The 27,583-nt window shown below is 32.4% G+C and overlaps 1 protein-coding gene across 2 annotated transcripts in view; it reads left to right on the top strand.

Annotated features, from left to right (window-relative positions):
- LOC145252808 (polynucleotide 5'-hydroxyl-kinase NOL9-like) overlaps positions 1-16,624 on the top strand; it is a 115,994-nt gene extending 99,370 nt beyond the window's left edge. For both annotated transcript variants that reach the window (XM_080112766.1, XM_080112767.1), the window contains 5 exons: positions 2,451-2,515; positions 4,404-4,620; positions 13,704-13,779; positions 15,082-15,215; positions 16,481-16,624. In XM_080112766.1, the coding sequence (XP_079968892.1) occupies positions 2,451-2,515; positions 4,404-4,620; positions 13,704-13,779; positions 15,082-15,215; positions 16,481-16,528 (540 nt within the window). In that variant the 3' untranslated portion in view covers positions 16,529-16,624. The remainder of the gene's footprint in view (positions 1-2,450; positions 2,516-4,403; positions 4,621-13,703; positions 13,780-15,081; positions 15,216-16,480) is intronic.
- The last annotated feature ends 10,959 nt before the right edge of the window (positions 16,625-27,583 follow it).

Genomic DNA, 27,583 nt, shown 5'->3' with positions numbered 1-27,583 from the left:
TGGATGTTATTGGTGAATAGCAAAATAATGTTTGGTTTGTTTGCTTTCAAAATGCAAAAAAAATACTTGTCGCTATTTGCGTTTTAAATTTCTAACAGCTGTGTTCATTAGGAAAGCAAATAAACCAAACATTATTTCGCTATTCACCAATAATATCCAGTGTGAATGCATCTGAAGATGGCCGGAAGTTTCATCGGCTGAAACGTTGTGAAAAAAAAAAAACAACCAAGATGAGAATAATAGTCCAAATGATAAAAAAAAACAATATTATGTACTTGATTATTATGTCGAAAATAGTAATGTATCCAAAAATTATATAAATTCGAGTAGAACAAGCGCTATTGTGTTTTCAGTAAAAAAAAACAAAAAAAAAACTATCGCTATAGACAGCAAATATTGCTGCCATGACACAAGTAATCTAAAATATTCCTTTTGGAGTTATGTCCCCTGTGTTTAGTCTCCTACTGCCTATTTTATAACGTGATTTTTACTCAATTTTCTGTAAAAATTACTTTAAACAAGAAATAAATTTCTACTCAATGATTTTTCGTAATTTTTGAATATATTACTATTTTCGCCATGACAAGTGTGTAATATTGTTTTTACTTAAAACGACATATTTAAAAAGATCGATCTGTCGACTGTATCTCAACAAAAAACTACTTAAAAACACCAAAAAACAATGCAGGTAGGTTGCAAAGTAACTTTTGTTGGCTATGGTAACATTTATTTGTTGTATATTTGATTTTTTTTTTTTTACCACTTTTTCGAATCGCTGTGGATTGTAAAACAAACCCCAAATTTTGTTTTTAAAAAATTTAATTTTGTCTGGCGAAGACTTTGAAAAGCTTTAAAAAGCCTTGAAAAATTCCTTGAAAATGGATGGTGAAAATCTGTACAAACCTCTTTTTTTTTTTTACAAAGGAGTCATCATTTATTAAGGCCCAGAAGCTACTCGAGGATAAGAGTTTGTGTGTGTGTGTGTGTGTGTGTGTGTGTGTGTATGTTAGTCAATGGGACAAAATCGTAGTAATCATTAGTAGTGGAAATTTGGTAAATTGAATTACTTAAGGAGAACGGCTCATCGGGAACTTCTTTACATTGGACTTGAAGACGACCATATTGTAGTCAGCTGGAAAGCAGGTAAATGGAAGAGAGTTCCACAGGTGTGCAGTTCTAAGAAAGAAATTTTGTTCATGAAATGTACATTTCGGTTTAGGCACAGATAAAGAGTGGGGGAAATTATTAATATTGGTTTCAGCTAAACTACTGTTTTTCATGAAAATTTGGCAAGAGGGGACCATAGATTGGAGCTCAGTCGAGCACTTGCAATGAAAATAACGATAGAGTAGAGACAAGCTTGCAATGTCTATTTTGTGAGAAAGAAGTTGCAGGGGAAAGAAAAGGGCATCCCCTACTAGGTTATGAAGTCTATTTTGAACCCTGTCAAGACAGGATAAGATCTTTCTAGCAGCTCCTGCCCAGATGTGACAACAGTACTCCATCCTTGGATGTATTTGGTTCTTATACAGAAATAGACAGAATTATAGAGAATTGCATCAGTAGTGAGATATCTACTGGAGCGGTAGAATGATCCCACCCTATAAAAATATGGCATTCAAATTTAAAAAAATGAATTTCGGTGCATACATCTTAACAACCAGCCATTCATAACTGTCACCAACAAAAAAGATATATTTTTATATATCGCTGTGCCCTCATTCTTTTAAGCATGGCAGAAATAGATGGAATACTGCTGCCATATCTGGGCAGCAGCTGCTAAAAACAGCCTATCCTGCCTTGACAGAGTACAAAATAGACTTCGTGGCTTAGTGGGGGATGCCCTTTTATCTTCCCTGCAACCTCTCTCCCATAGAAGAGACGTTGCGAGCCTATCCTTGTTTTATCATTATTTCCATGGCAGGTGCTCGTCTAAACTCCAATCTCTAGTCCCCCCTCACAAATCTTTTACGAAAAACACCCGTCTAGTTGAAACCACTGTCAAAAATTTTCCCCACTCTTTATCTGTGCCTAAATCAAAACGTAGATTCCATGAACAAGGCTTCTTTCTTAGAACTGCACGCCTGTGGAACTCTGTTCCGTCTGCTTGTTTCCCACCTGACTACAACCTGGTTGTCTTAAAGTCCAACGTAAACAAATTCCTGATGAACCGCCCCCTTAAGTAGACATTTTTATTAAACCCGCACACTAACCTACTGTACATGTAATAACCCTTATCCCTGAGTGGCTTCCGGGCCTTGATAAGTGGTGACCACCTTGTAAAAAAAAAAATATAAATATATACAACTACTTTTTTTTTTTTTTTTAAGAGAGGAAAATAAAATCTGTCTAATGTCGACATTGAATATCAAAATTGTTAATATTTTTTAAAATTTTGTTTGTTTTTTTGTTTTTATTTATTTTTTTATGAATCACTTCATATTTTACAGACTTTTGCTTCTCCGTGCAATTGGAAATTAATACCTGTAGACTCTGTTGCTAAATCTCATGTTCCGTAAGTATGAGCTGATGTCTTTATGTAATTAAATGAATAATATGCGTTTCAGGTGAAGTTGTTTATGAATATCTCTACTATTATATAAAAGGAACTTTGTCAGTGTGTGGGTTTGTTCCCTATAAACTCGAAAATGGCTGAGTAAATATTTATGAAATTTCACACAAAGATACTTTATGTGCCTGGCAGTGTTCTTAGATAGGTTTTGTATCAGGATGTCTTCCATAAGTATCGATAATCAAAATAATCCAATGAAAGAAGGTACAGGTGATTTTGGCCAAAGTTAACACCTTACACAGCCTAACATCACAAGTGCATTTGAGAAGTTTTATTACCACACAAGCCGAAAGGCTTGACCTATTAACTCAACAGTATGTTTTTTGATATGACAGGGGCGCGTTCGAAATGAATATTTCTGTTTAGAGCATAATTGAACCATGATACTTGACTTTTTCATTTTAAACTTGAATTAAAGCCATTATCACTGCACAAGCAGTAAAGCCAGACATATAAAATCAACAATAGGTTCTTTGATATGGCAGGAACGCGTTTGAAATGAATAAGCACAATTGAAGCATGATACTTGCTTTTGCATTTTAAACTTTAATTCAAACCATCTATATATATTAAAGCCAAAATATGTGTGTGTGTGCATTTTTTCTGTATGTCCGCCAAAGGCTTTTTGGGGGAGTTCTCTGGGGGATGAGGGTACTATGTCTTAGAACTTTTTATATACTCCTTAGATTATAATATTTACGATTTACGAAACAACGTCGTAAGTATCTTCTTTTTCATCAACTTTTGTCTTTCAAAATATCGCGCCGTGAATGCTTTTTCTCTACTACTACTATGACGTGATGTTTCACCTAGAAAACCAAACATTGACATTCAGCCACCTGCGTTTTTAAACATTTTCGACTGTTCTCAAGTCCCTGCCTTCGTGGCGTCATGCTTCGGGTTTGAGCCTACCTTCCTCCCAAAACTTTTTCACTCTTTTTTTTTTAATATTTAAACAGGGTTATTACTTCGCTTATTATTTTTATTTTGATCTAACCCCCCCCCCCAACACACACACGAACAACCGGGCAACGCCGGGCACCCCCGCTAGTTATATATTAAAATAATTTTATAAAATCAACAGTAGGGTCTTTACAGTGCAACGTAAACTACAATATATTGTAAACTAAGTCACTGCGAGAGGCATGTGAAGTTTCCACCTGGTGCACCACACTGGGTCTCCAACTAGAGCAAGCAATTAATCGGATTAATTAAAAAAGGGCGATTTCACTGTTTTCTTAAGTAATTTGTAAAGTTTTATTTTTATGAATTACTAAAGTAAACTTTTATTTTATGAATTACTAAAATAAAGTTTTATTTTTATGAATTACTAAAGTAGTTTTATTTTTATGGATTTGCTAAAGTAAAGTTTTATTTTATGAATTTTCTAAAGTAAAGTTTTATTTTTATTAATTACTAAAGTAAAGTTTTATTTTTATTAATTACTAAAGTAAAGTTTTATTTTTATTAATTACTAAAGTAAAGTTTTATTTTATGAATTACTAAAGTAAAGTTTTATTTTATGAATTACTAAAGTAAAGTTTTATTTTTATGAATTACTAAAGTAAAGTTTTATTTTTATGAATTACTAAAATAAAGTTTTATTTTTATGAATTACTAAAATAAAGTTTGATTTTATTAATTGCTTCAGCAATTTATAAATATAAAATTTACTTTTGTAATTCATAAAGTAATTTGTAAAATTTTATTTTTATGAATTACCAAAGTAAAGAGTATCAGCCATGTCACACAAAGATATTGGTTAATTTTTTCATTGTAAAAAAATTCCTTTAGAAACTATTTTTATTATTATTTATTTTATTTGTTTTAGTTCCGGGTACAAAACGAGACTGAGTAATCCTGATCTGCGAACTTTGGCGATTCTCTCCTACCTTTCCGCTGGAAGCAACATCACCCACAACATTCCATATAAGATACGGTGGGATTCTCTGGCTATTTACATTTGCCATGAATTTGTTCCTCCAAACCAGGTCCTCTATGCCATCAACGCTTCTGTTGTTGCCTTATGTAATGCAGACATGACACAGGTAAGAAATTTTTTTCTGGATTGATTGCACAATTTCTTTTTTTTTCTGGATTGATTGCACAATTTCTTTTTTTTTTTTTCTGGATTGATTGCACAATTTTTTTTTTTCTGGATTGATTGCACAATCTTTTTTTCTGGATTGATTGCACAATCTTTTTTTTCTGGATTGATTGCACAATCTTTTTTTTCTGGATTGATTGCACAATCTTTTTTTTCTGGATTGACTGCACGATTTTTTTTTCTGGATTGATTGCACGATTTTTTTTTTTTCTGGATTGATTGCACAATTATTTTTTTTTTTCTGGATTGATTGCACAATTATTTTTTTTTCTGGATTGATTGCACAATTTCTTTTTTTTTCTGGATTGATTGCACAATTTTTTTTTTTTTCGGGATTGATTGCACAATTATTTTGGGGGGGTGATTGCACAATTTTTTAATTTTTTGGGGATTGATTGCACAGTTTTTTGTTTTTTGTTTTTTTTTTTGTTTTTTTTTCTGGATTGTTTTCAAAAATTTTTGTCTGGATTGATTGCACGAATCAAATACTTCGTATTATTTTGACTCTTCAGACTATTGTTCTCATTTTAAGTGTTTTCACAATTTTTATGTTGATATAGTCTCCAACCTTCTTCCGGTGTATCTTGTCTAACTCTGGAATCTTTCTGTCCAACTCTGGAATTTGCATAGAATTTAAGACAAAACCCTTTAATATATGGGGAGAGCATGCTCTTGTTCCCTCAGTCCTGACTGGGTAGAAGTCCTAAGTGATTCGAGCCTGGCTACTGTGGCTAATTTTTTTGTTTTCCCTGCTTTTTTTTTTTCAGGGCTGGGTTGCTCAATACTCTTATAAAACCTCTTCACAGCCGGGCAATGCTGGGTACTCCTGCTAGTCTAATATATAAAAGGCAAAGTGTATGTGCTAGTATGTCTGCCAAGAACTTTAGACAGACGCAATGAACAATGAGAAAGTTGGTATCGTTAAAAAGATCAGACTCTCGGAAAAAAATATTGAAAAAATTGGCCACAACGATTATGTCTGAGTGAACTTGGCACTTTTTTTACCATGGGGGGGAGGGTAAATTATCCGAAAATCCAACGTTATTACTACATAGTTTGAACCAAATTCAATGTATTTATCTACATGTGAAAAAATGCTGACTCGTGTCGGAAATGACGTCAGTTCTCTTTAATGGCGATTATTTACATAATTTATGGTTGAAAGGTAACACAATAAAATACTGATTTTCAATTAAAAAAAAAAATAGTTCTTATGTGATTATCTCGTTTCAAATAGTAATATATCCAAGTATCACGAGAAACAATGAGGTAGAAAAATAATTATGAATGAAACTATCGATAAGAACAATACAAAACAGTTGCTATGTTTTAAAAAGGAAACACTGTATTTTTCTATGGATTTAAAATTGCAGAGTCATTATACCGGAAATGACAGCTTTTCTCTAAAACTTGACTCACCATTTTTGTTTAGCATTTGTTCAAATATGATACCCTAACTCTGTTTATGGGAAGATATGGAGGGAAATACCAGGGGGTATATGTAAATCATCAAAGTTAAGCAACATTGCGCTTGGTCAGTATCAGATTGGTAACTATTTTGGATTACCAAGTATTTTATGTATATCACCGAAGCAGAAGACCTGACGTTGCCCAGGCTTAAATGAAATAGATAGAAATATATATTAGGAGAAGACCTGATGTTGCCTGGGCTTTATAATAAGATAGATAAATAGAAATATATACTAGAACTGACCTGGTGCTACCAGATCAGGCTGTCTACTGACTTCCTGAGATGAAACGCACCTACATAGATGTCTTTGTTTTTTTATTCCCTTTTGCAAAACTTAGTCATGTTCTGCGAAAACAAAAACAAAAACAACATTCTCCTCCCCTTCCCCTCCCTCGTTTTCTTTTTCCTTCACCTCCTCACCCCTTTTTTTTTTTTTTTTTTTTTTTTTTTTTTTTTTGCCTAGTTGGTAGGGCGATAGAACATACCAACTGCCCCCCTGCAGAGGGTAAAAATCCTTCAATGGGACCACCAGTTGACCGTTGGTGGCAACCCGTAATGCATTAAGAACGGGATCCTGGTGGTTGAGTGGAACATGCCTAGGAAATAATAACATGATACTACAACACACCACTTTGGCCCTTACTAGGCTAGACGGGAGGTTGGATAGGCCCGATCCAATCAATCGGTTGGTCATGACAAGCACTAATTCAGACAATCCAAACAAAAACACACTAACACTCAACATAAACAATAAACTGAGTTAATAAGCGATGGCTGAAGGGTCAATCAAGCTGGGAAAAAGGTAACCATCAGGAATAATAAAAATACAGGGAAATCCCATACTTGGGTGGGCATAACCATATATTGTGAATGCTTGGAAACCTCCCCATGTTTGAGTATACCAGCTATGTAGCCCTGGAGAACCGAGGCGAATGGGATTTACCCCCTCATAGTTCTTCCCCATAAGGGGCTCCGAGGAGGGTGGGGAGCATGGCTGATGAATTTTTCAAAAATTATTATGAATGCCAAAAAATCCAAGAGACCACACACAGAAATTGACTCTGACAGCGACAATGAAGATACAAACTTTCCAAGATTCATCGTGCTAGAAGCAACGTCTAATATACCGTTAACTAAAATGTCACCCTTCATTATCCAAAAGGTAATATCAAGCAAAATAACACCTAAAAATGTCAAAAAATTAAGGAATGGTACCATATTGGTAGAAGTACAAAATAAAAAACAGGCCAAAACTCTACTTCAACTACAAAAATTGCATGAAACAAACATCAAAGCTTATCCACACCAAACACTAAACTACTCCAAAGGAGTCATAAAAAACCAGGAAATCTCCGTCTGCACAACAGAAGAAATCAAAACAGAACTAAAAAACCAAGGGGTCACAGATGTAAAAAGAATCACATTTAAAAAAAAAGGAGAGGTAATATATACAAACACTTATATATTAACATTCAATTATCCTCAAATACCAGAGACCATCAATATAGGTTATGAAAGAACGAAAATAGAACAATACATTCCAAAACCTTTACAATGCTACAACTGCCAAAAGTTTGGACATAATAAAGACCAATGTCTAAGATTCTTCACATGTGGAAACTGCAGTGAAAAAAACCCAGACCACGATGAAGAAGACTGTCCAAATAAAACCAAATGCACAAACTGTCAAGAAGAGCACCACTCTCACTCAAAACAGTGCAAAATATATAAGCAAGAGAAGGAAATAATAACAATCAAATATCAAAAAAATATAACCTTCCAAGAAGCCCGCAAAGAAGTCACAAATCGCACCAAAAACTCATATGCCACAATAACCCAACAAGCAAACAAAATGTACAACTACAATGAACTAAACCTTGCTCCAGAAATTGCAAACCTAGCAAAAGAACTAAAGAACATACTTGAAGAATTAAAATCTTTTTTATCAGAACTGAAAATAAATTCTAACAGCCAAATAAAAGTCAGAAACGAACAACCCAGTATAAAAGAAAACGAAACAAAGGAAATCAGAAAAACTTCCATCAATATTGAGGAATCAATCTCTAAAGAAATGAAACCTCCTCAATTATCAAAACGTGAAAGATCCAAGTCACTAACAAGGACAAAAACAGATGTTAAAAATAAACACACAACAACAGAAAAAATGGAAATAGAACAGAACAACAAAAAAACTACCCCCCAAAAACAAAATGACAAACAAAAAACAGAATTAGTATTAATTGAAAATGAAAATAAATTTGAACTAGTTGAAACTGGTAGCCAAAAAAGACAGTCAAGACAAAGTAAATCTAAAAGTCCCAGACCAAAACCCAAAAAAAGCCTCTCACCAGAAACAAGAAACAGACCATCCACTTCCAAAAGAAACACCCAAACTAACATCGAAACTATGGACGTAGACATAAACACCAACAGTCCAAAACCAAAAGAAAATATAAACCATGACTAACAAAATCCTACAGTGGAACATAAGAGGATTAAAAATTAATATCGAAGAAATGCAAATACTTATCAAATCCTTATGTCCTGCAATAATTTGCCTACAGGAAACACACTTAAAAGAAAATGACAAAATTAACATAAAACACTACTCAATATACAACCACATAAACAAATTATCATGCAAAGCCACCGGTGGATCATCAATACTGATAAACGAAAACATTCCACACAGCAAAGTGAACTTAAAAACAAATATGCAAGCTGTTGCAATAACTGCAACACTACACAAAACAGTAACCCTATGCTCACTCTATATACCACCAAATGAAACAATAAACGAAACAGAATTAAACAATATAATCAAACAACTACCTAAACCTTTTCTACTGTTGGGAGACTTCAATAGTCACAATATATGGTGGGGCAGTAAAAAAAACAACAAAAGAGGCCAAACCATAGAAAAAATAATTAACCAAAATGATCTATGCCTACTCAACAACAAAGAGAATACATATATGCACCCACCAACGGGAACCCTATCAGCAATCGATATAACACTATGTGACCCAACTATATACATGGATTATAGCTGGAGAACACATAAGGATACATGCGGAAGTGACCACTTCCCAATCATAATAGAAAACGAGAATCCCAAGCCAGAAGACAAAACACCCCGCTGGAATTTACAAAAGGCAAATTGGGAAAATTTCCAAAATACATGTCAATACAGATTAATACCTGAAGCGAATCCTGACTTAGAACACATCACATATTTCAGCAACACCCTACTCACAATAGCCGAGGAGAACATACCAAAAAGTTCCACTACTACAAAATATAACAAACCCTGGTACAATAAAGAATGCAAAGAAGCTATAAGAGCCAGACGTGCAAACCTAAGGAAATTCAAAAACAGTCCAACGAAAGAAAATTTGGACACCTATAAAAACAGCAAAGCCAAAGCACGGAAAACTATCAAAGAATCAAAACGGAACTCGTGGAAAGACTATGTAACAAAAATTAATCAAAACACAAAACCCAAAAAAGTATGGGAGATGGTCAGAAAAATAGCAGGAAAAAATACAAAGAACCCTATTAAACACCTTATATGCGACAACACAAAGATTACCGACAAACAAAATATCGCAAATAAATTAGCAGAACAATTCTCAATGAACTCATCATCAAAAAACCAAAATAAAAAATTCCAAGCTATAAAGAAAAATGAAGAAAAAATAAAAATAAACTTCAAATCAAAAAATGAAGAAAACTACAATCAATTATTCAACAGTGCAGAACTAGAGGAGGCAATAAACAAATCTCCCGATACAGCAGTCGGCCCCGACGAGATCCATTATCAATTCCTCAAAAAACTACCAAAACCATCACTGGACTACTTATTACAAATTTACAATGAGATATGGATAACTAACAACATTCCAAAAAACTGGAAGCAGGCAACAGTAATCCCAATACCCAAACCAAAAAAAGACCATACAAACCCAACAAACTACCGACCCATTGCACTAACTAGTTGTTTGTGCAAAACTTTTGAGAGAATGATTAACGAAAGGTTAAATTGGTACTTGGAAAGCAAAAATCTAATTACAGAAAGCCAGTCGGGTTTCAGGAAAAATAGAAGCCCCACCGATCACTTAATAAAACTGGAAACACGCATAAGAGAAGCATTTGCAAAAAAAGAACATCTAATAGCAATTTTTTTTGACATGCAAAAGGCGTATGACACCGCTTGGAAATACGGAATCCAAAAAGACCTGTATGAACTAGGACTTAGGGGTAGAATGCCAGAAATTATCAGAAATTTCTTAACAAATAGAAACTTCCAAGTACGGATGGACAACACTTATTCAGTCCAAAAAGATCAAGAAATGGGGGTCCCCCAAGGCAGTATCCTGTCTGTCACCCTCTTCAACATTAAAATAAACAATATCATAAAAAACATAGACCCAGGAATTGAAAACGCCCTATACGTGGACGACCTACTTATATACTACCAATCTAAATATATACAAACAGCCGAACGCAAACTACAACTCTGTCTGAATAAAATAAACAAATGGGCCATAGAAAATGGATTTACATTCTCAGAGGAAAAAACTAAATGCATCCACTTTTGCAAATTACGAAAATTCCACCACGACCCCAACCTGAAACTGGATAACAAGAACATCCCACTCACCGACCAACATAAATATTTAGGTATTATATTCGATAAAAAATTGAACTTTATACCGCATATAAAATATTTAAAAGCAAAATGCCAAAAGACAATGCAATTGATCAAAGTCCTAGCACACACCGATTGGGGTGCAGACAAAGTCACATTATTGAAATTATACCAAACTCTAATCAGATCTAAAATGGACTATGGATGCTTCATCTATGGAGCAGCAAGGAAGTCCTACATAAAAGAACTAAATACAATCCATCATCAAGGATTAAGATTAGCCTTGGGAGCATTTAGAACCTCTCCAGTAGAAAGCCTCTATATAGAGGCCCACGAGCCTCCACTGATTCTAAGACGACAGAAGTTAGCGCTACAATATTACCTAAAGCTGGTATCAAGTCCAACAAATCCTGCATATCAATGTACCCTTCACCCACAATACACACATCTCTTCAACAAGAAAGAAAATATCAAGCCCTACAGCCTCCGGATAAAAAACCTTCTCACAGAAGCCCAAATGGACATTACAAAAATACATAAATATAACAAATCAAAAACTCCACCCTGGATGATCAAACAACCACACATAATATTAAAATTAAATAAATATCCCAAAACGAAAACCCACCCATCAACCTTCCATGAAGAACTACTTATCATCCAGAATACATACAAAGAATATACACAAATTTACACTGACGGATCAAAAGATGGAGATAAAGTAGGATGCGCAGCCATCCACAAAAAAATAAAACTAAAGAAAAGGCTCCCAAACGAATCTTCTATTTTCAGCGCAGAAGCAACAGCCATAGATTCGGCACTGAATATAATAACCAATGATGACCATCAAAAATATATCATATTTACTGACTCACTTTCAATACTCATATCTCTAAAAGAAAAAAAAATGACAAACCCACTTATTACAAAATTGCTAAACAAAATAGATGCCATAACCATGAAAAAAAACATTATCTTTTGCTGGATACCAAGCCATATCGGCATATACATGAATGAACAAGCAGATAAGGCAGCAAAGGAAACTCTGCAACAAAACCACATAAGTGGAAAAATCCCCTATACAGACCTAAAGACTAAAATAAACACATTTTTGAAGAGAAAATGGCAAGAAAACTGGAGCTCATGCACCAAAAACAAACTATTCCAAATAACACCAAATATTGGAACGAGAAACACCAAAAAGTTAACAAGAAAGGAAGAGGTAGTAATGACCAGACTGCGAATAGGTCACACTCACATCACCCACTCACATCTACTAAAAGGGGAGGAGACACCAAACTGTATAACGTGTCAAGAACCCTACACAATACACCATATACTGACAAACTGCATTGACCTTGAACAAATCCGAACAAAGTATTACCAAGAAAAAAATCTGAAAACAATATTAAACAAGATTGATCCCCAAAAAATTATCAATTTTCTGAAAGAAACTAAAATATACTCAAAAATATAAGGAAAGACCCCCCCCCCCCAAAAAAAAAAACCTTAAGAAGAACAAACCAATATTTAACACAACATAACGAACCTTTCGGCATTAAATGACCCCAAAGTGGTTGATATGCCGTAAAACAGAACAAACAAACAAACTAGAACTGACGTTACCTGGGATTAAATACAATAGATAGAAATATATACTAGCAAAAGACCTGACATTGCTCAGGATTAAATGAAGTAAATAGAAATATATACATAGATAGATATATACTAGCTACAGACCTGATGTTGCCTGAGATTAAATAAGATTCAACAATACTCTTTAAATTATGGGGTTTAATTTGCGACAACTTGAGATTATCATCACATAGATTGGCAAGTGTTTAGATGAGACAATCCTCCCAGGCATTATCTCTTGTTTATTCCAGTAAGGCAGGGAGTGATAAGTGTGGGGAGGGGGTAAGTTATGGTGATGACGTCATTCCTCTTCAAATTATGGTGTTAATTGGGAGACAACTTGAGATTATCATATTGATTGGTGAGTGTTTAAATGAGACAATCCTCCCAGACATTATCTCCGCCTGTTTATTAGAGTATGGGGTGGAAGATAGGCAGGTAGAGTGTAACTTCTAATGATGATGTTATTCCTGTTATAATGCTAATGTACACTAATACGGAAACTTCACTGTTGTCTCACTGACCCCCTTGCACTCATTAACCTTTATCTTAGAGTGGTGATTTACTTGTTAAAATAAAATCCAATTTAAAACCAGTTTGACGTTGTCAAGCATTAAACGGAGGCCTGCATTCGTATTATTATTTGGATTCATCAGACTATTCTCATCTTGAGTGTGATTTTCACACCGTTTTGGTCGATGTAACCTTCAACCTTCTTCAGTATCAAAACTTGTAATAGCAAAATCAATTGTAAAAGTGATATTCTCCCTTAGGACCTCTATCCAGTCATGGCTGACAGAACAAGAGCATGCAACCCCATGAAGTAAATAAAGGGTTCCATTCAAAATTCCGTCCAAATTCCAGTGTTCACCAACGTACACCTGAAGATCGGAGGTTACATCAACCAAAACATTGTGAAGATCACACTCAATGATGAGAACAGTAGTCCGATGAATCCAAATAATACGACTAACCAATCCTCATCTCAAAATTTCAGAAACCATAGTATAGTATATGAAATAAAGTTATTATTTTATGAATTAAGGTTTGAATAGACTTTGATTTCTTGGATTATATTTTCATTAAATTTTGTCGTTTGTAATTGCAAGTTTTTCTAATGATCAGAGTAATGTCCATATTTTGCAAAAGAATTCTGTTTTACCAACCATTCAGCCAAATTAAAAATAAAATGTTTTGTGGCATCTATATATTTACTTTCTTTAATCGCAGATTATGTAATTGTATAATTTTTTTTTTTTTTTTTCAGACGTCGCATCTGAAGGACAATAAAAATATGCCAAGGTTTTTTACAAAAAGACCAATTTGCAAATGTTTGGGATTTGGTAAGAAATTTTATTCACGTTCAAACTAGATTATTTATCTTTTTTTTCTTTTTTTAATTTACAAACAATTTGCCTTTTGTGTGATTCTCTTATCAATTTTTACAAGCTTCTTTATACTCTTAAAAAATTGTTTAAATTAATACTCTTAAAAAATTGTTTTAAATTAATACTCTTGAAAAAATTGTTTTAAATTAATACTCTTAAAAAATTGTTTTAAATTAATACTCTGAAAAAATTGTTTAAATTAATACTCTTAAAAAATTGTTTTAAATTAATACTCTTGAAAAAATTGTTTAAATTAATACTCTTAAAAAATTGTTTTAAATTAATACTCTTAAAAAATTGTTTTAAATTAATACTCTGAAAAAATTGTTTTAAATTAATACTCTTAAAAAATTGTTTAAATTAATACTCTTAAAAAATTGTTTTAAATTAATACTCTTGAAAAAATTGTTTTAAATTAATACTCTTAAAAAATTGTTTTAAATTAATACTCTTAAAAAATTGTTTTAAATTAATACTCTTGAAAAAATTGTTTTAAATTAATACTCTTGAAAAAATTGTTTTAAATTAATACTCTTGAAAAAATTGTTTAAATTAATACTCTTAAAAAATTGTTTTAAATTAATACTCTTAAAAAATTGTTTTAAATTAATACTTTGAAAAAATTGTTTTAAATTAATACTCTTGAAAAAATGTTTTGAATGAATATTTTTTAGAAAATTGTTTTAAATGGATACTTTAATGTGAACAAACGTCTTGCTGCACAACTCCGCACTTAAAGCGACCCATATAAATCTGATGCCTAATCATAGTTGCATTTTTCGTCTCAGTAGCAATATGCATTGTTTGGGATGGAAAAAAAATACATGCAATAAAAAAGACATTATTTAAACTTTTTTTTTTTTTTTTTTAATGGAAATCGCTCTAGACAAGGCAAGAAGCCACTTTATGTAAGGTGCTAAAAAATAATACTTCAAGGTCAAAAAAATACTAGCCAATGTTAGATGGATAGATTTTGACCTGGAAAACAGCAATTTTTCTCCCTTTGTCAGAAACATTGCTCATGATTTGAATGTGGAAACTAAAAGATGAAATAAGGAAAGCAAAACTTGCGAGGCTGTCGAAAGTAAATCCAACGTCCATTTTATATTGAAAGTTTGGATGTTTTTGCTTTTTTTTTTTTTTTTTTTTTTTTTTAAAGGAAGAGAATAGGGGGAGTCTCTAAAATTTTGCATGAATCTTAATTTACAAGTTCTGAATGAACAAAAAGAAATCTTTAATTCATTATCTCTCTTTCAGGATTTGTACGGGGAATCGAAACTGAAACGCAGTCGCTCTACATTATCAGCCCTTTACCTTTGGATGTCATCTCGGAAGTGAACACGATCATGCGAGGAGCAATTCATCTGCCGCTTGAGAAACTTCAAACGCAAGTGAGTAACAAACAAAAACAATAGCAGCAGCAACTTATTTTTAGGGTCAAATAAAAAAAAAAAATCTGTTGAGTCAGCCATTGAGCTATTAGATTATTTGGATTGAGATAAAAATGAGTTTGTAAAGCCAGTCAAATTTTAAAAAATTAATTGACAAAATTCAAAATTAGTCCATATTTACACCTTTGCTGAGGATGAGTGAAAATTGTATCAGTATTTTTTCCCTTCGTTAATATTGAAAATAAAGAGAGGAGGCAGAGGAAGCAGTGTTAAAATGACAGTGGAATTGGTTGTGTAGAAAGTAAATACAGTTTTAATTTTGTACATTAATTTTGGAAACATTAAATCTATTCTTACTTTAGATGTACAATTTTACTACTTATCATTATAGATCTCTGCTTATTACTACAGATGTATTATATATATTAGTGCTAGGACGATTAATCAGAATCGGAAAAATCAGAGCTTTTTTGGGAATCAGTATCAGAATCAGGAAAATTTGAGCCAAATTCGATTCCTTTAATTATCTATTTTATTTTGTTTTTATAAAACGTCTTCCATTGCTTGTAGTAATAATAAAATAATAAATATTTATTAATTTAAACTTCCAGTATGACTAAAATCTCTAGATCACACCCTCACAAGTGTGTTTTTACGTTTGAGAAAATACATGCACATTTAAGATGTGTTTTTACAATGATTGGGACAAAATAACAACTTTATAGTAAAACATTTAGAGATATATAAAGAATCGGAATCAGTAATTGTATCTGAATCAGGAAAAATATTGGAATCGTCTGATCACTATATATATATATATGTAGACATAACAAAAGTCTATATTCCAAATTTCATGAAGTTGACCATCTTACAATTTATTCCTTTAAGTACGTTGACATGTACAATTCTTGACGGCACCTGTTTCGTAGTGCAGAATCATTCATTTAATTATATCAGTCAATGAATTTATTTTGCCCTTAACTCATCAGAAGAAATAGCAATTATCAATTCATCAAAAGAAAATAAAATAAATATGGACAAAAAAAATCCTTTTCAAAGTTAAAAAATTCCAAGATTTCATACATATATATATATATAAAATTGTCTCTGTTGTCTTAGTAGATGTTCTCAAAATGGATTAAATATATTGAATGAAATCATGTCTTTTCTTTGTTTACTTAAATTCTTTTCTTATTTTATACATATATTCACATATATATGATGTCATATATATATATATATATATATATATTTTTTTTTTTTAGAATCCAAAAGATTTGATGTATGTGGATAAGGTCATAAAAGCACCATAAGGAATTTCCAGAGAGAATTGATGGGAAAAAAAGTGATGGGCCTTGTCTGAATTAAAAAAAACCCAACTTTTTTCCAGAATAAAAACATTTTCTTCAGCTTTTCTTTTCTTTTTATTTTGTTGAGTATACCCAACGTAAGCATCTCAAAATATTTCAGGTCTTACATATACCCCATGCGAACTGTATGATTTACAAAAAAAAAAAAAAAATTCAGACAAAAAAGATCCAAAGATATCAAATAAAAATTCATTTTGAATAAATTTGTTTTGTAAATTTTTTTTTTTTTTTTTTTTCAATTAATGTTCATCTGAGAAGGATGATTGGAATTTAAAAATAACTTTAACCACACTCTAAAATGATCCATACAACAAAATCTATTAATGACTAGCAGGGCTACCAGATATTACCCGGAGGCGGGGGAGGGCATAAAAACTGAATAAAAGATGTTAAAGCTTCCTAGTGTGAAGTTTCTCCCTCCCTCCCCCTCCCTCAAATGGACACACCTTTTTTAAAATGAAAAAAATCAAACCATGAATTAAATCTGGAGTTAATGTGTTTCATTAAAAAAAAAAAAATGCTGATTCATTTCCTGGGCTAATAACATTAAAAATTGTGTTTACTTATTGATAATATTAAATGATACAAATGGCCATCTGACCTGAGGGCAGAGCGGTAGCTCTAGATATATCTAAGGCTTTTGACAGGGTATGGCATGAGGGTCTTCTTTCTTAGAACTGCATGCCTGTGGAACTCTGTTCCATCTGCCTGCTTCCCACCTGACTACAACTTGGATGTCTTCAAGTCCAACGTTAACAAATTCCTAATGAACCGCCCCGTTAAGTAAACACTTCATCAAATCTCCACACTAACGTACTGTACTTGCAATAACCCTTATCCCTGAGTGGCTTCCGGGCCTTGATAAGTGGTGATCACCGTGTAAAAAAAAAAAAAAAAATTAGATCATGCGGTATCACTGTTAGAATACTTAACATAATTAAATCCTTCTTAGATAAGAGAAAAATTCAGGTTGTCCTCGACGGTCGTACATCTAAACAATATGATATAAATGCGGGAGTGCCTCAGGGGTCTATCCTTGGACCTCTGTTATTCCTAATATTCATAAATGACGTCCCTGACAAAATTTCCTCTGAGATGAGTTTATATGCTGACGACACCACGCTCTATAACACACGACAGGAAAACAAATGAACACATATTTAAAGAAATGGCAGAAACACTAGAGGATGACCTCCAATCTGTAGTGGAATGGGGACAAAAATGGATGGTCACGTTCAATGCCGCCAAGACTAAACTAGTTTTATTCAATAATTGCAAGAAACCTTCTCTACCACCTATAGCAATGGCCAACGACTCTTTATCTGATAGTACGTCTTTCAAGCTCCTTGGCCTAACGTTCACAGGAAACATGAGTTGGAACAATTACATCGAAGGCATTGCCAGGGCTGCTGAAAGGAAGGTGGGCTCTCTCTACCGTGCTAGAAAACTACTAACACCCGAGAGTATCCTGTACCTCTATAAGGCAACCATTTGTCCATGTATGGAGTATTGCTGTCATATTTGGGATGGTGCATCTGCTACTAATCTCTCGCTCCTTGACAGGGTTCAAAAGAGTCGCAAATCTATTAGGCCCTCAACTGGCATCTAAGCTTCAGCCTCTGTCCCATCGACGAAACGTTGCATCCCTCTGCCTGTTCTACAAGTATTTTAATGGTGAATGCTCTGACGAACTGCAGACACTTGTGCCCCCACGACGTGAACACCCTCGACAGATCCGACAGGCTGCAAAATCGCACCCCCACACTGTAGAGATCCCTAGATGTAAAAGATCTTTCTACTCCAGTAGTTTCTTCCCCAGAACCGCTAGACTTTGGAATTCCATTCCAGGTCCCTGCTTCCCCAACTGTACTGACGTGCAGAAGTTCAAGTGCAACTTTAACCAACATCTTGCTGCCCAAATCCCTACATAGTACCCCAGTAGTTGTTGCCCCTGATAGTAGCCCCCTACACCAAAGTGGCAATGTGCCTTGTTTGGGGTGAAAATGTAATAAAAAAAAAAAAAACACTGATTAAAAAACAAAACAAAATGGCAACTTTGTGTGGGTTTGTTGTGTAGTTTTTAAAATTTTAGCTGTTTATACAAACAACTGCCCTTTATATAATAGATGGAGATTTGGTATTTTTCTGTCTGAAGTCAAAACTATTATTATCATCTTTCAATGCTCAATTTGGTGGGGGCGGGTAGTGTATTATCTGTCCTGTGATCATGTTGCCATCTTCCTAGGCATTACCTCCTATGAAAGGGGTGTGGAGCAGCATAGTATATTATAAAAACCAGCAAAAATATGCTCTCTTTTATCACATATTTTTGTTAGTTTTTATAATGTTTGTAAAATATTCAGAAACTAAAATTGTTTCTGTCAACACAAAACAGATTATCGGCAGGAAAAAATAGTCTTGTAAAAAGCTTAAAAAATGAAAAGTTGATTGAGCATCAAAACTTTAAATCATTCCTTGTATTGGATTTTTCGGACTACAATTCTCATTTTGAGTGTTATTTTCACAATGTTTTGGTTAATGTAACCTCTGACCTTTATCTTGTTGAACTCTAGGATCTTTTTGCTAAAACTTTCTATTATAATTATTTATAGTATGGACAACGCCAGGTGGCTTTTCTTAAATATTCTTACATATGATGGCGATATTGTCGGATTGAAAAAAAAAGAAACCTACAAATTGACGCAATTGTTTCACAGGAATGGAAATATTCGAATAGCAGGTATGACCTCTGACCCTGCTGGGATTGTTTACAGCTAGTCACTGAGGCCAGTAGACGAGGCTATAGACAAAACTGTCAAAATTAAAATAGAAAAAAATTTCATTAAAATAGAATTGACTAGCAGATGACCCAGCATTGCCTGGTTATAAAATGCACATAAATATTATATTTTCATTTATGCAGATTTCTTATTTATTGCTAGCAGTACCCACTAACCGGCGTTGCCCGGTGGAAGCATGCCCCCTCCCTCGAAAAAAATTAAAGTACAATTGTTATTGTTGCTGTCCAACCCCCAATCTCCTCAACGAACGGCTTTCGGAATAGACCCCCCCCCCCCAACTCCTCATGGTAACAACGGCTATTGGAATGGTTATCCCAAACCTCCTCTTATCAAGAACGGGTGGAGAGAGGTGGTGTAGTAAGGATATTGAGCAATCCCCAGCCGTAAAAAAAAAAAAAAAATTTTAAATAGCGAGGGGGTGGGAAAAAGAGAAAAAAATTAAACTCCGTAGGCAGTCCGGGTGGAGAGAGATAGAGAAAAACAAAACAAAAAAAAATTTTAAATGTAGCAGGCAGGCTTGAACCTGTAAAGCAAAGGAGGAAAAGAAGGTGAAAAAAAGCCATCCATTTAGCCATCGCAGCCACAGTGACTTATGACGTCGCGGTCGGTCAAAATAAGGTTAGTCATTGCAAGGCGTATGATGACTTTGGAGAGTGAACGAGAGAGAGAGTTTGTAAGTTTTGACGAACTAAATTTGTTGTGCTTTCAATAAAGAAAAACAGGAAATACTTAAGTGGGCAGTTTTAAATATATAAATTCCATCCCCAAAAAAGAAAATGTGGCTCATTATTTTTGTATTGTTACATAGTTTTTAATGCTTTTCAGTTGATAAAAAATAAAGTTATCACAAGCGGTTTGCAGAAACATTTTTGTTTTTCTTGTTTGTTTGTTAAGGGTGAGTGATAGGGATATAGTTTAATATGTGTTTCTGCAGTTTAAGTAACCGTTCTTCCATATGTAATGCACTGACATTTACCATTTTTAAAAAATTCTTTATTTACATTTGGGTAGGGTATTTTGGTGGCAGCAAGCATAACAAAAAAAAAAAAAAAAGCAATTGAAGCTGTGGTAATGTTGACAGTTTACTTACTGGCTTCCGCGATTAAAAATAGTTTGTCACAATGTTGTATTAAGAAGCAGAAGTTTATTTAATGAAAACATGGAATCCTATCCTAAGGAAATGAAACAAAACTTCTGTGTGTGTATTTTTTTTATTTTTTAAAATCATTTTTTTTATTACTGCAATACTTGTTTTCAATTATTTCACTTTTCACCGCAACAAAAATAAAGTACAAAAATAATTTGTAATAAAAGAAATAAGGTGCATTTAAAATAATGCAAAAATAACAATTCACCATTTTGGTGAGTTCTGTTAAGAGAAGCCAACAAACAAAAAGTGACAAAGTCAAGATAAGTTACTCTTCTACCTACCCAGATAAGTTTTGCTTTAATGTATTTTAGGGATTTTATTCGGTACATCAATGGCTACACTTTCATTTTCAGCATAACCTTTAAGTCGTTAAGTTAGAAACCAAGTAAAATTTTACAAATATCAAACTATTTTTGCTTGCTGGTTGGTTTTGTGTTAATCTACCACAATGATTAAATAACCTCCCCCCCCTAAAAATTACCAGCTTCCTCCCCCACCAAAATGTGGCCATAAATTGGGTGCTCATTTCACATTAAATTAATATAGAATGATCCCCCATTTTTATTTTTTATTTTTTAATTATAATTTCTTCATATCTTAGAAACTATTGGTATCCTGTAATTTTAAATGTTAATGTCATTTTCAGCGCCCTCGAATAGTAATAATTTGAAAGACTGCACCTCAAAAAAAAAACAAAACAAATATAAATAAAACAAAAAAAAGAAAACATCCAAAAAAACAAATGAAGCTTTTTCATTTCATTTCGATAATAAAACAAAAACAAATAAAAAGGAGAAAAAATAAATAAAACAATAAAAAATAATAAAAAAACTGAGGAAAATGAAAAAAAAACACGAAATGTTATGTGTATTTATCGCAAGGCGTATCATGACTTTAGGGAGAGAGAGTATGATTATGTAACTTGTGACAGGCTAAATTCGTTGTTTTCAATAACAGAAAATAAGGAAACCCGTCATGAGACATTTATAAATATAGACCCCCCCCCCCAAATAAATTTGAATCACATTTTTTTGTTATGTAGTTTTTAATGCTTTATAGTTGATTAAAAAAGAATAAAGTTATCATGAGCAGTTCAGAAATATTTTTATATTTTCCTTTAGTGGTAAGTGTGGACAATAATTTTAAGTTTTCAAAGTGTTCATTTAATACCGGGAATAGTTTCAATCTGGAATAGGAGAATGTCACATATCCAATCAGAAACGCAGGAAGAAACCGTTTTATTTTTTGTTTTGAGGAATGGAAAGTGAATGCTATGTCTAGAAGTTTACAGATCAGTTACGAAGAGTGGGGTCTCAATATAAGTACCCTGTGTGTAAATTTATGCAGTGTAGAATGGAGATGGTGGGAGGACTTAGTAACTAGGGGAAAAATTGGGAACTACTTCATCTGTAGGCGATGTCACTCATCGGGTTTTATTATAACGAATGAATGTCTAAAATGTCCATTAAGTAGTGGCTAATAAATTTGTATGTGGCATCTGTTGTTGTAAATCTACAGTATTTTGGTCCAGAGGGGAAACTGCAACGTTTTTATCATATATAGGATTATAGAGCCAATTTGGAAAAACGGGGAACAGGAAGTGAATTCCAAAAGCAGTGGCCTAACAAAAGAAGCTGTTTGAATAGAAAGTTTTTTTTTTTTTTTTTTTTTTTTTTTCCAACATCTTCAGACTTTTACAATGAATGGATGTGATTTTGTTGCTAATAAGGATAGATAGGTGGGTGTTACGTAAGTAGGTCCAAGTGAAATAAGTTTGTCAAGCATAAGTTCTGTGGAAGTACTTGTAAAACAAGCACAGGGATGGACTTTTTTTTTTCTTTTTATTAAGGTAAACTTCATTTTTTGAAAATTTTTTTTCTTTTTATTAAGGTAAACTTCATTTTTTAAATTTTTTTTTTTCTTTTTATTAAGGTAAACTTTATTAAAAAATTTTTTTTTTCTTTTTATTAAGGTAAACTTCATTTTTTTAATTTTTTTTTTCTTTTTATTAAGGTAAACTTCATTTTTTGAAATTTTTTTTTTCTTTTTATTAAGGTAAACTTGATTTTTTTAATTTTCTTTTTCTTTTTATTAAGGTAAACTTCATTTTTTTTATTACTAAGATAAACTTCATTTTTTTCATTTTTTTTTTTCTTTTTACTAAGGTAAACTTCATTTTTTTTATTACTAAGATAAACTTCAGTTTTTTAATATTTTTTTTTTTTGCAAAAATAAACTTTAATTAAAAATAAGTTGTTTAAGAAAAATGTCAAAGTGTGTCTGTTAATTAATTGTCATCTATAATATAAATCTCACTTGTTTAAATGTATGTATGTATGCCTAAAACTTTTGACAGAGGCAACGGATTTTCACGAGAGCAGTATTGTTTTTGAAGCTCGACCCTTCAGACGACAAATATCGAAAAATTGGCTAAAAACATTAATCTTTTCACCCTCAACTGAGCACTTTTCTACATGGAGGGTCGCTTTTTTCAATGATATTTTTAAAAGTCATCCCCTCTTTTTGATTGACTAGCCTTAATTTAAACATTCGCCACTTCTGGTTTGGCAATGGATGCAACGGGGAAGATGTCATTTTTTTTTTTTTTTTAGTATTCTTTTCCTGTTTCACAGTAAGGGTTCGAGCCTGCCTGCCTATTACCACTTTTTAAAAAATTTTTGCTCAACACACACCTCCAAACACCCGGGCAACGCCGGGCACCAAGGCTAGTAAACTTATAAATTACTCTTAGTTTGTACCACCATGATAACGACTGTATCAGTTTTCTTTTTGTTGGTTATTGTCAGCTAACGTACTTCCTAACTTCTGGCGTGGCTGCTACCGAAAGCACTGAGAAGGCAAGTCAGTCCCTTCACTTTTATTGTTCTTGAGTATTTCTATTGTGAAGCGATTTATTGAAATAAGATATAAGAACAGGACATTATTGACAAGTATACAATAATAATTAACAAAATTATAAAAAGATAAAAATAACATAATTAGTCCTTATTTGCACTTTTAATAACAAAATGAAAAAAAAGTTTTAAAACTAATTGCAATAATTCTTTATTAAAATTTTAAAATGTGTTTTAAATAATTAAAAAAAAAAAAATGTGTTTTTTTTAATTCCTAAAAAGAAATAAAACTAATTGTAATAATTCTTAATTAAAATAAGACCGAAAAACCCCCAACTTTTTAATGATTTTAAAAATCATTAAAAAGTTGTTTTTCTAAAAAAAATGTTAAAAAGAAAAACAAAGAGTAAATGCACAGGGGAGATATAGGCTTGAGAGAAAAAAGTGAAGAAACTGATTTGCCTTGTCACCACTTCCGGTAGCAGGCATGCCGGAAGTTGGGAAGTATGTCTCCAAGTATGTGTGGGCCAGATCTTACTGCAGAGATGTTATAGAAAATGTAAAAATATTCAAGAAATTATTATTTTTTTTTTTTTTAATGGAAATATGTGAAAATAATTTTTTTTTTTATTCCGAAAATGATAAAAAAATTAGGCTTTTGAGAACCAGTTTTACTAAAAAGCAAAGCTGATGAGCAAAATAATATAAGACACATTTTATTTTTATTGGCTGAATTAATCTAAAAAAAAAAACACAGCAATATGCTCCCCCCCTCCCCGTTTGAAAACTTTGGCGACCCCTGCTCTAGCAGGAGAGTTAAGTGTTTGTTATTGATCAGTGATGGTGGAATTTGGGTAGGGCTTAATTATTTAAAACTTGTTTACATTGGACTTAAAAACGACCATGTTATAGTCAGCTGAGAAGCAGCCACAGGGTACTGTGTTTCACTGACAGACAGTTCAGTTACGCAATGATTGTCACCTTGATTTTACTTCTCTTCCTTCCGTAGTATTGTCCACCATAAGTGCACTTTTTTTTTTTTTTTTTTTTTTTATCAAGCCTAACTGGAATGATCAAAATATATCAATGTGATCCAAACCTATTCACTTATATCTACTTCTTGTAATGCAAACGTCGATTGAAGGCTTATTTTAAATCACTGTAAATTTGTATCTGTTCACTACACATACGCACATGTGTATTATATCTTTCATCATAAGAATATCCTTGTAAAATCCATGGTTGCTTCAATGAAATAATTTCATTTTTGAAATACTGAATTATTATTGGAGCTGCAATTACATTTTATTCAGGGCTTGTGTATTATAATTGGGTATTAAAATTGCATTTTAAGTAAAAACATTATTATGCAATTATGGGTCATGTTGAAATCGATAAAAATTCCGGTACTTGTACAGTTTAGTCAAGACATTAAAAAATGAAAATATCGAAAAAAGTTTAAATTGTATATATATCCGTTATAGAACGAAGTTCTCCGGAAAAAAATTTCACCTAATTTCATCAAGTAGCCTTGATAATGTGTTGATACCTATGAGAAGAAAAAAAAAGAAAGAAAAAAAAAAAGAAAAAGTCCAATGTGAACAAGTTCTAATTGAATCGTCCCCCTAAGTAATCCAAGTTACAAAATTCCCACTGTTTACTATGCTAAAATCACAATGACTAATGTATACCTATTAACCCTTATCCTCGAGTGGCCTCTGGGCCTTGATAAGTGGTGACACCCATGTAAAAAAAAAAAAAAAAAAAGTATTTTTTTTTTTTTACAGCGGAAAAACATGTTTTTATGAGAGCGCGTTGAAGGCGGCCATTTTGGATTTATAAAAAAAATTTGTTTGAATTTTAGAAATAAGAAAGGGAGATAACTTCAGTTAAAGCGCTGACACCCCTTCCCATCTTTAATACTAGCTAAATCGAACATTTTGCTCGGTATCATAACAAATTGTTTTTTCGCTGTAAAAAAAAAAGTACTTGATGAAATTAAGTGAAATTTTTTTTCAGAGAACTTCGTTTCATAACGGATACATACAATTTAAACTTTTTTCAATATTTTCATTTTTTAATGTCTTGACTAAACTGTACAAGTACCAAAATTCCAAAGGTAGCAAAACATTTTTCAAATACATTTTTATTAATAATAGAGAAAGGCAGTTTGCTTGAAGCATTGCTGGTAATTAGATATTGAAGAGTATAAGAAGGCAATAGCAATGCAGGGAACAAGCTGTTGTATTGGCGTGGCATATGTACAAAAATGGACAAAGCGGGTCTTATTTGTTTTGTTATTTTATTTAACTTCCTATATCCATTTTGTTATAATAGAATGACCTAGCACCCCTCCGGATAATAAGACAGACATTGTAGATATACTCCTCTGGGATTAGAGAGTTCGGAAGACACCGAACGAGACAGACTCTCATATTGTACCCCTTGTAAATAAATCTTTGGGTTTACCCCAAGTGAAAATCCTGTGTTATGATTATCTAAAGAAAAATATATCATTTGCTAACGAAAGATGAGCATATAATATTTTGGAGAAGAAAAAAAAAAAATTTCTTTCTAAGAAAAACTCAAAAGGAAAAAAAAAAGTGAAACTGAATTCGAAATGTGCATGGTCGAAGGGAAAAGAAAACCATTGAGTCTGAACGGAAATAAGTTCTAAAAACTTAAATGATAAAATAATTCAACCAACTGAAAAAGAAAATTTTACGAAGAATATGACACATAAAGACAACGCAAAACTAAGTCACACAAAAAAGTTCATTTTTTTTTCCTTCTCAAAAGAAGGACAAAAAAAACGTAATTCAGTCCGTTTAGTTTCATACTGACAAAAAAAGGAAAGAAAAATATTTATTCTATTGCTAATTCATTTCAAGTTTATTTCCTTCTAATAAGAAAAAATAAATAAGGATAAAAAAGACTTCAAAAAAGGAACATGTCTTATGCTGCTATTTGTGCGTTGGCGGTTGGCTAGTGTCGCTATGTATTTTTCATCTCTAAAACTTTTCTAAATTGTTACGAAATAATATGTGCCTTTTAAACAAATTCATTGAATTTATTTAGCAATTTTTTTTTTTGTTCAATTAATTTTTTTGTTGTTTTATTCTGTGCTTAAAAGTTTAATAACTGAACTCACAAAAAACATGCAGTTGGCCCTGTAAACACAACAAAAGCGAATGGAATATTTACAAGAACAACAATTAAAACAAAGTGAATTATTACAAATTAATGAGGCAAGTAAAAAAAAAAAAAAAATTGAAGGAATTGCAAACTCTCTATCAGAATTTTTGTATGAACCAACAAATGGTCTGACTTTTCCAGCGTATTTTAGAAGATATGAAAATATTTTTTATAAATAATGTCAGTCGTGATCTGACCAGAAAAAAATTATTCAGCTGTTACGAAAACTTGGTACTCAGGAAAATACCAAGTATACAAATTCCATTCTCCCAAATAAACCTGAAGATATTTCTTTTAAAGATTTTATTGAGAATTTTCGAGGAGCGGGACAGGTTATTTTATATGCGTCATTAGTGTCTAAATATTGTAAATCAAGATGAGGAGGATTTTATTGCTTATGCAGGAAAAGTAAATGCCCAATGTGAATTATTCAGGATAAAAGACTTCAAAGAAAATATGTTAAAATGTTTAATATTTGTTCAGGGTTTAACAGCCACTAAAGATAGAGATTCGCTCAAGGATATCAATAATGAATCTAGACACTGAGATAACTTTACAAAAAGTTACAGAAGAGTGTCAAAAGCTGTTGAATTTAAAACAGGACAATACAAGTATTGAAGAAAAAAAAATATTGCCAAAGTACAAAGCATTAAACAACGTGTCCATTATGAAAAAAAAATATTACCAAAGTACTAGGCACCGCCAAAACTGGGGGGGGCAGGTCAGTACTTTTTGACGGACCGTCTTTTTAAAAATCTACCAAAAATCAGGTAATTATCCGATCAATACGAAATTTTCAGCGATTATTAGGAGAAGAATGAACTTTATAACAGTGTACTTATTTTTCATAAACGATATTTATATATATATATTTTTTTGCTTACAAACCCCCCCTTGTTTTGAAGTGGGAACAAATATGCTTAAAATAATCATCTGAGACTGAAATCAACATATTGTGTTGTAAGGGACAGAATTATAGATTAAAAAAAAAAAAAAA

Source organism: Euprymna scolopes, chromosome 29 (assembly GCF_053919585.1).
Source record: "Euprymna scolopes isolate OS-2025 chromosome 29, ASM5391958v1, whole genome shotgun sequence".
Classification (NCBI taxonomy): domain Eukaryota; kingdom Metazoa; phylum Mollusca; class Cephalopoda; order Sepiida; family Sepiolidae; genus Euprymna; species Euprymna scolopes.
This window is presented reverse-complemented; position numbering and strand designations above follow the sequence as displayed.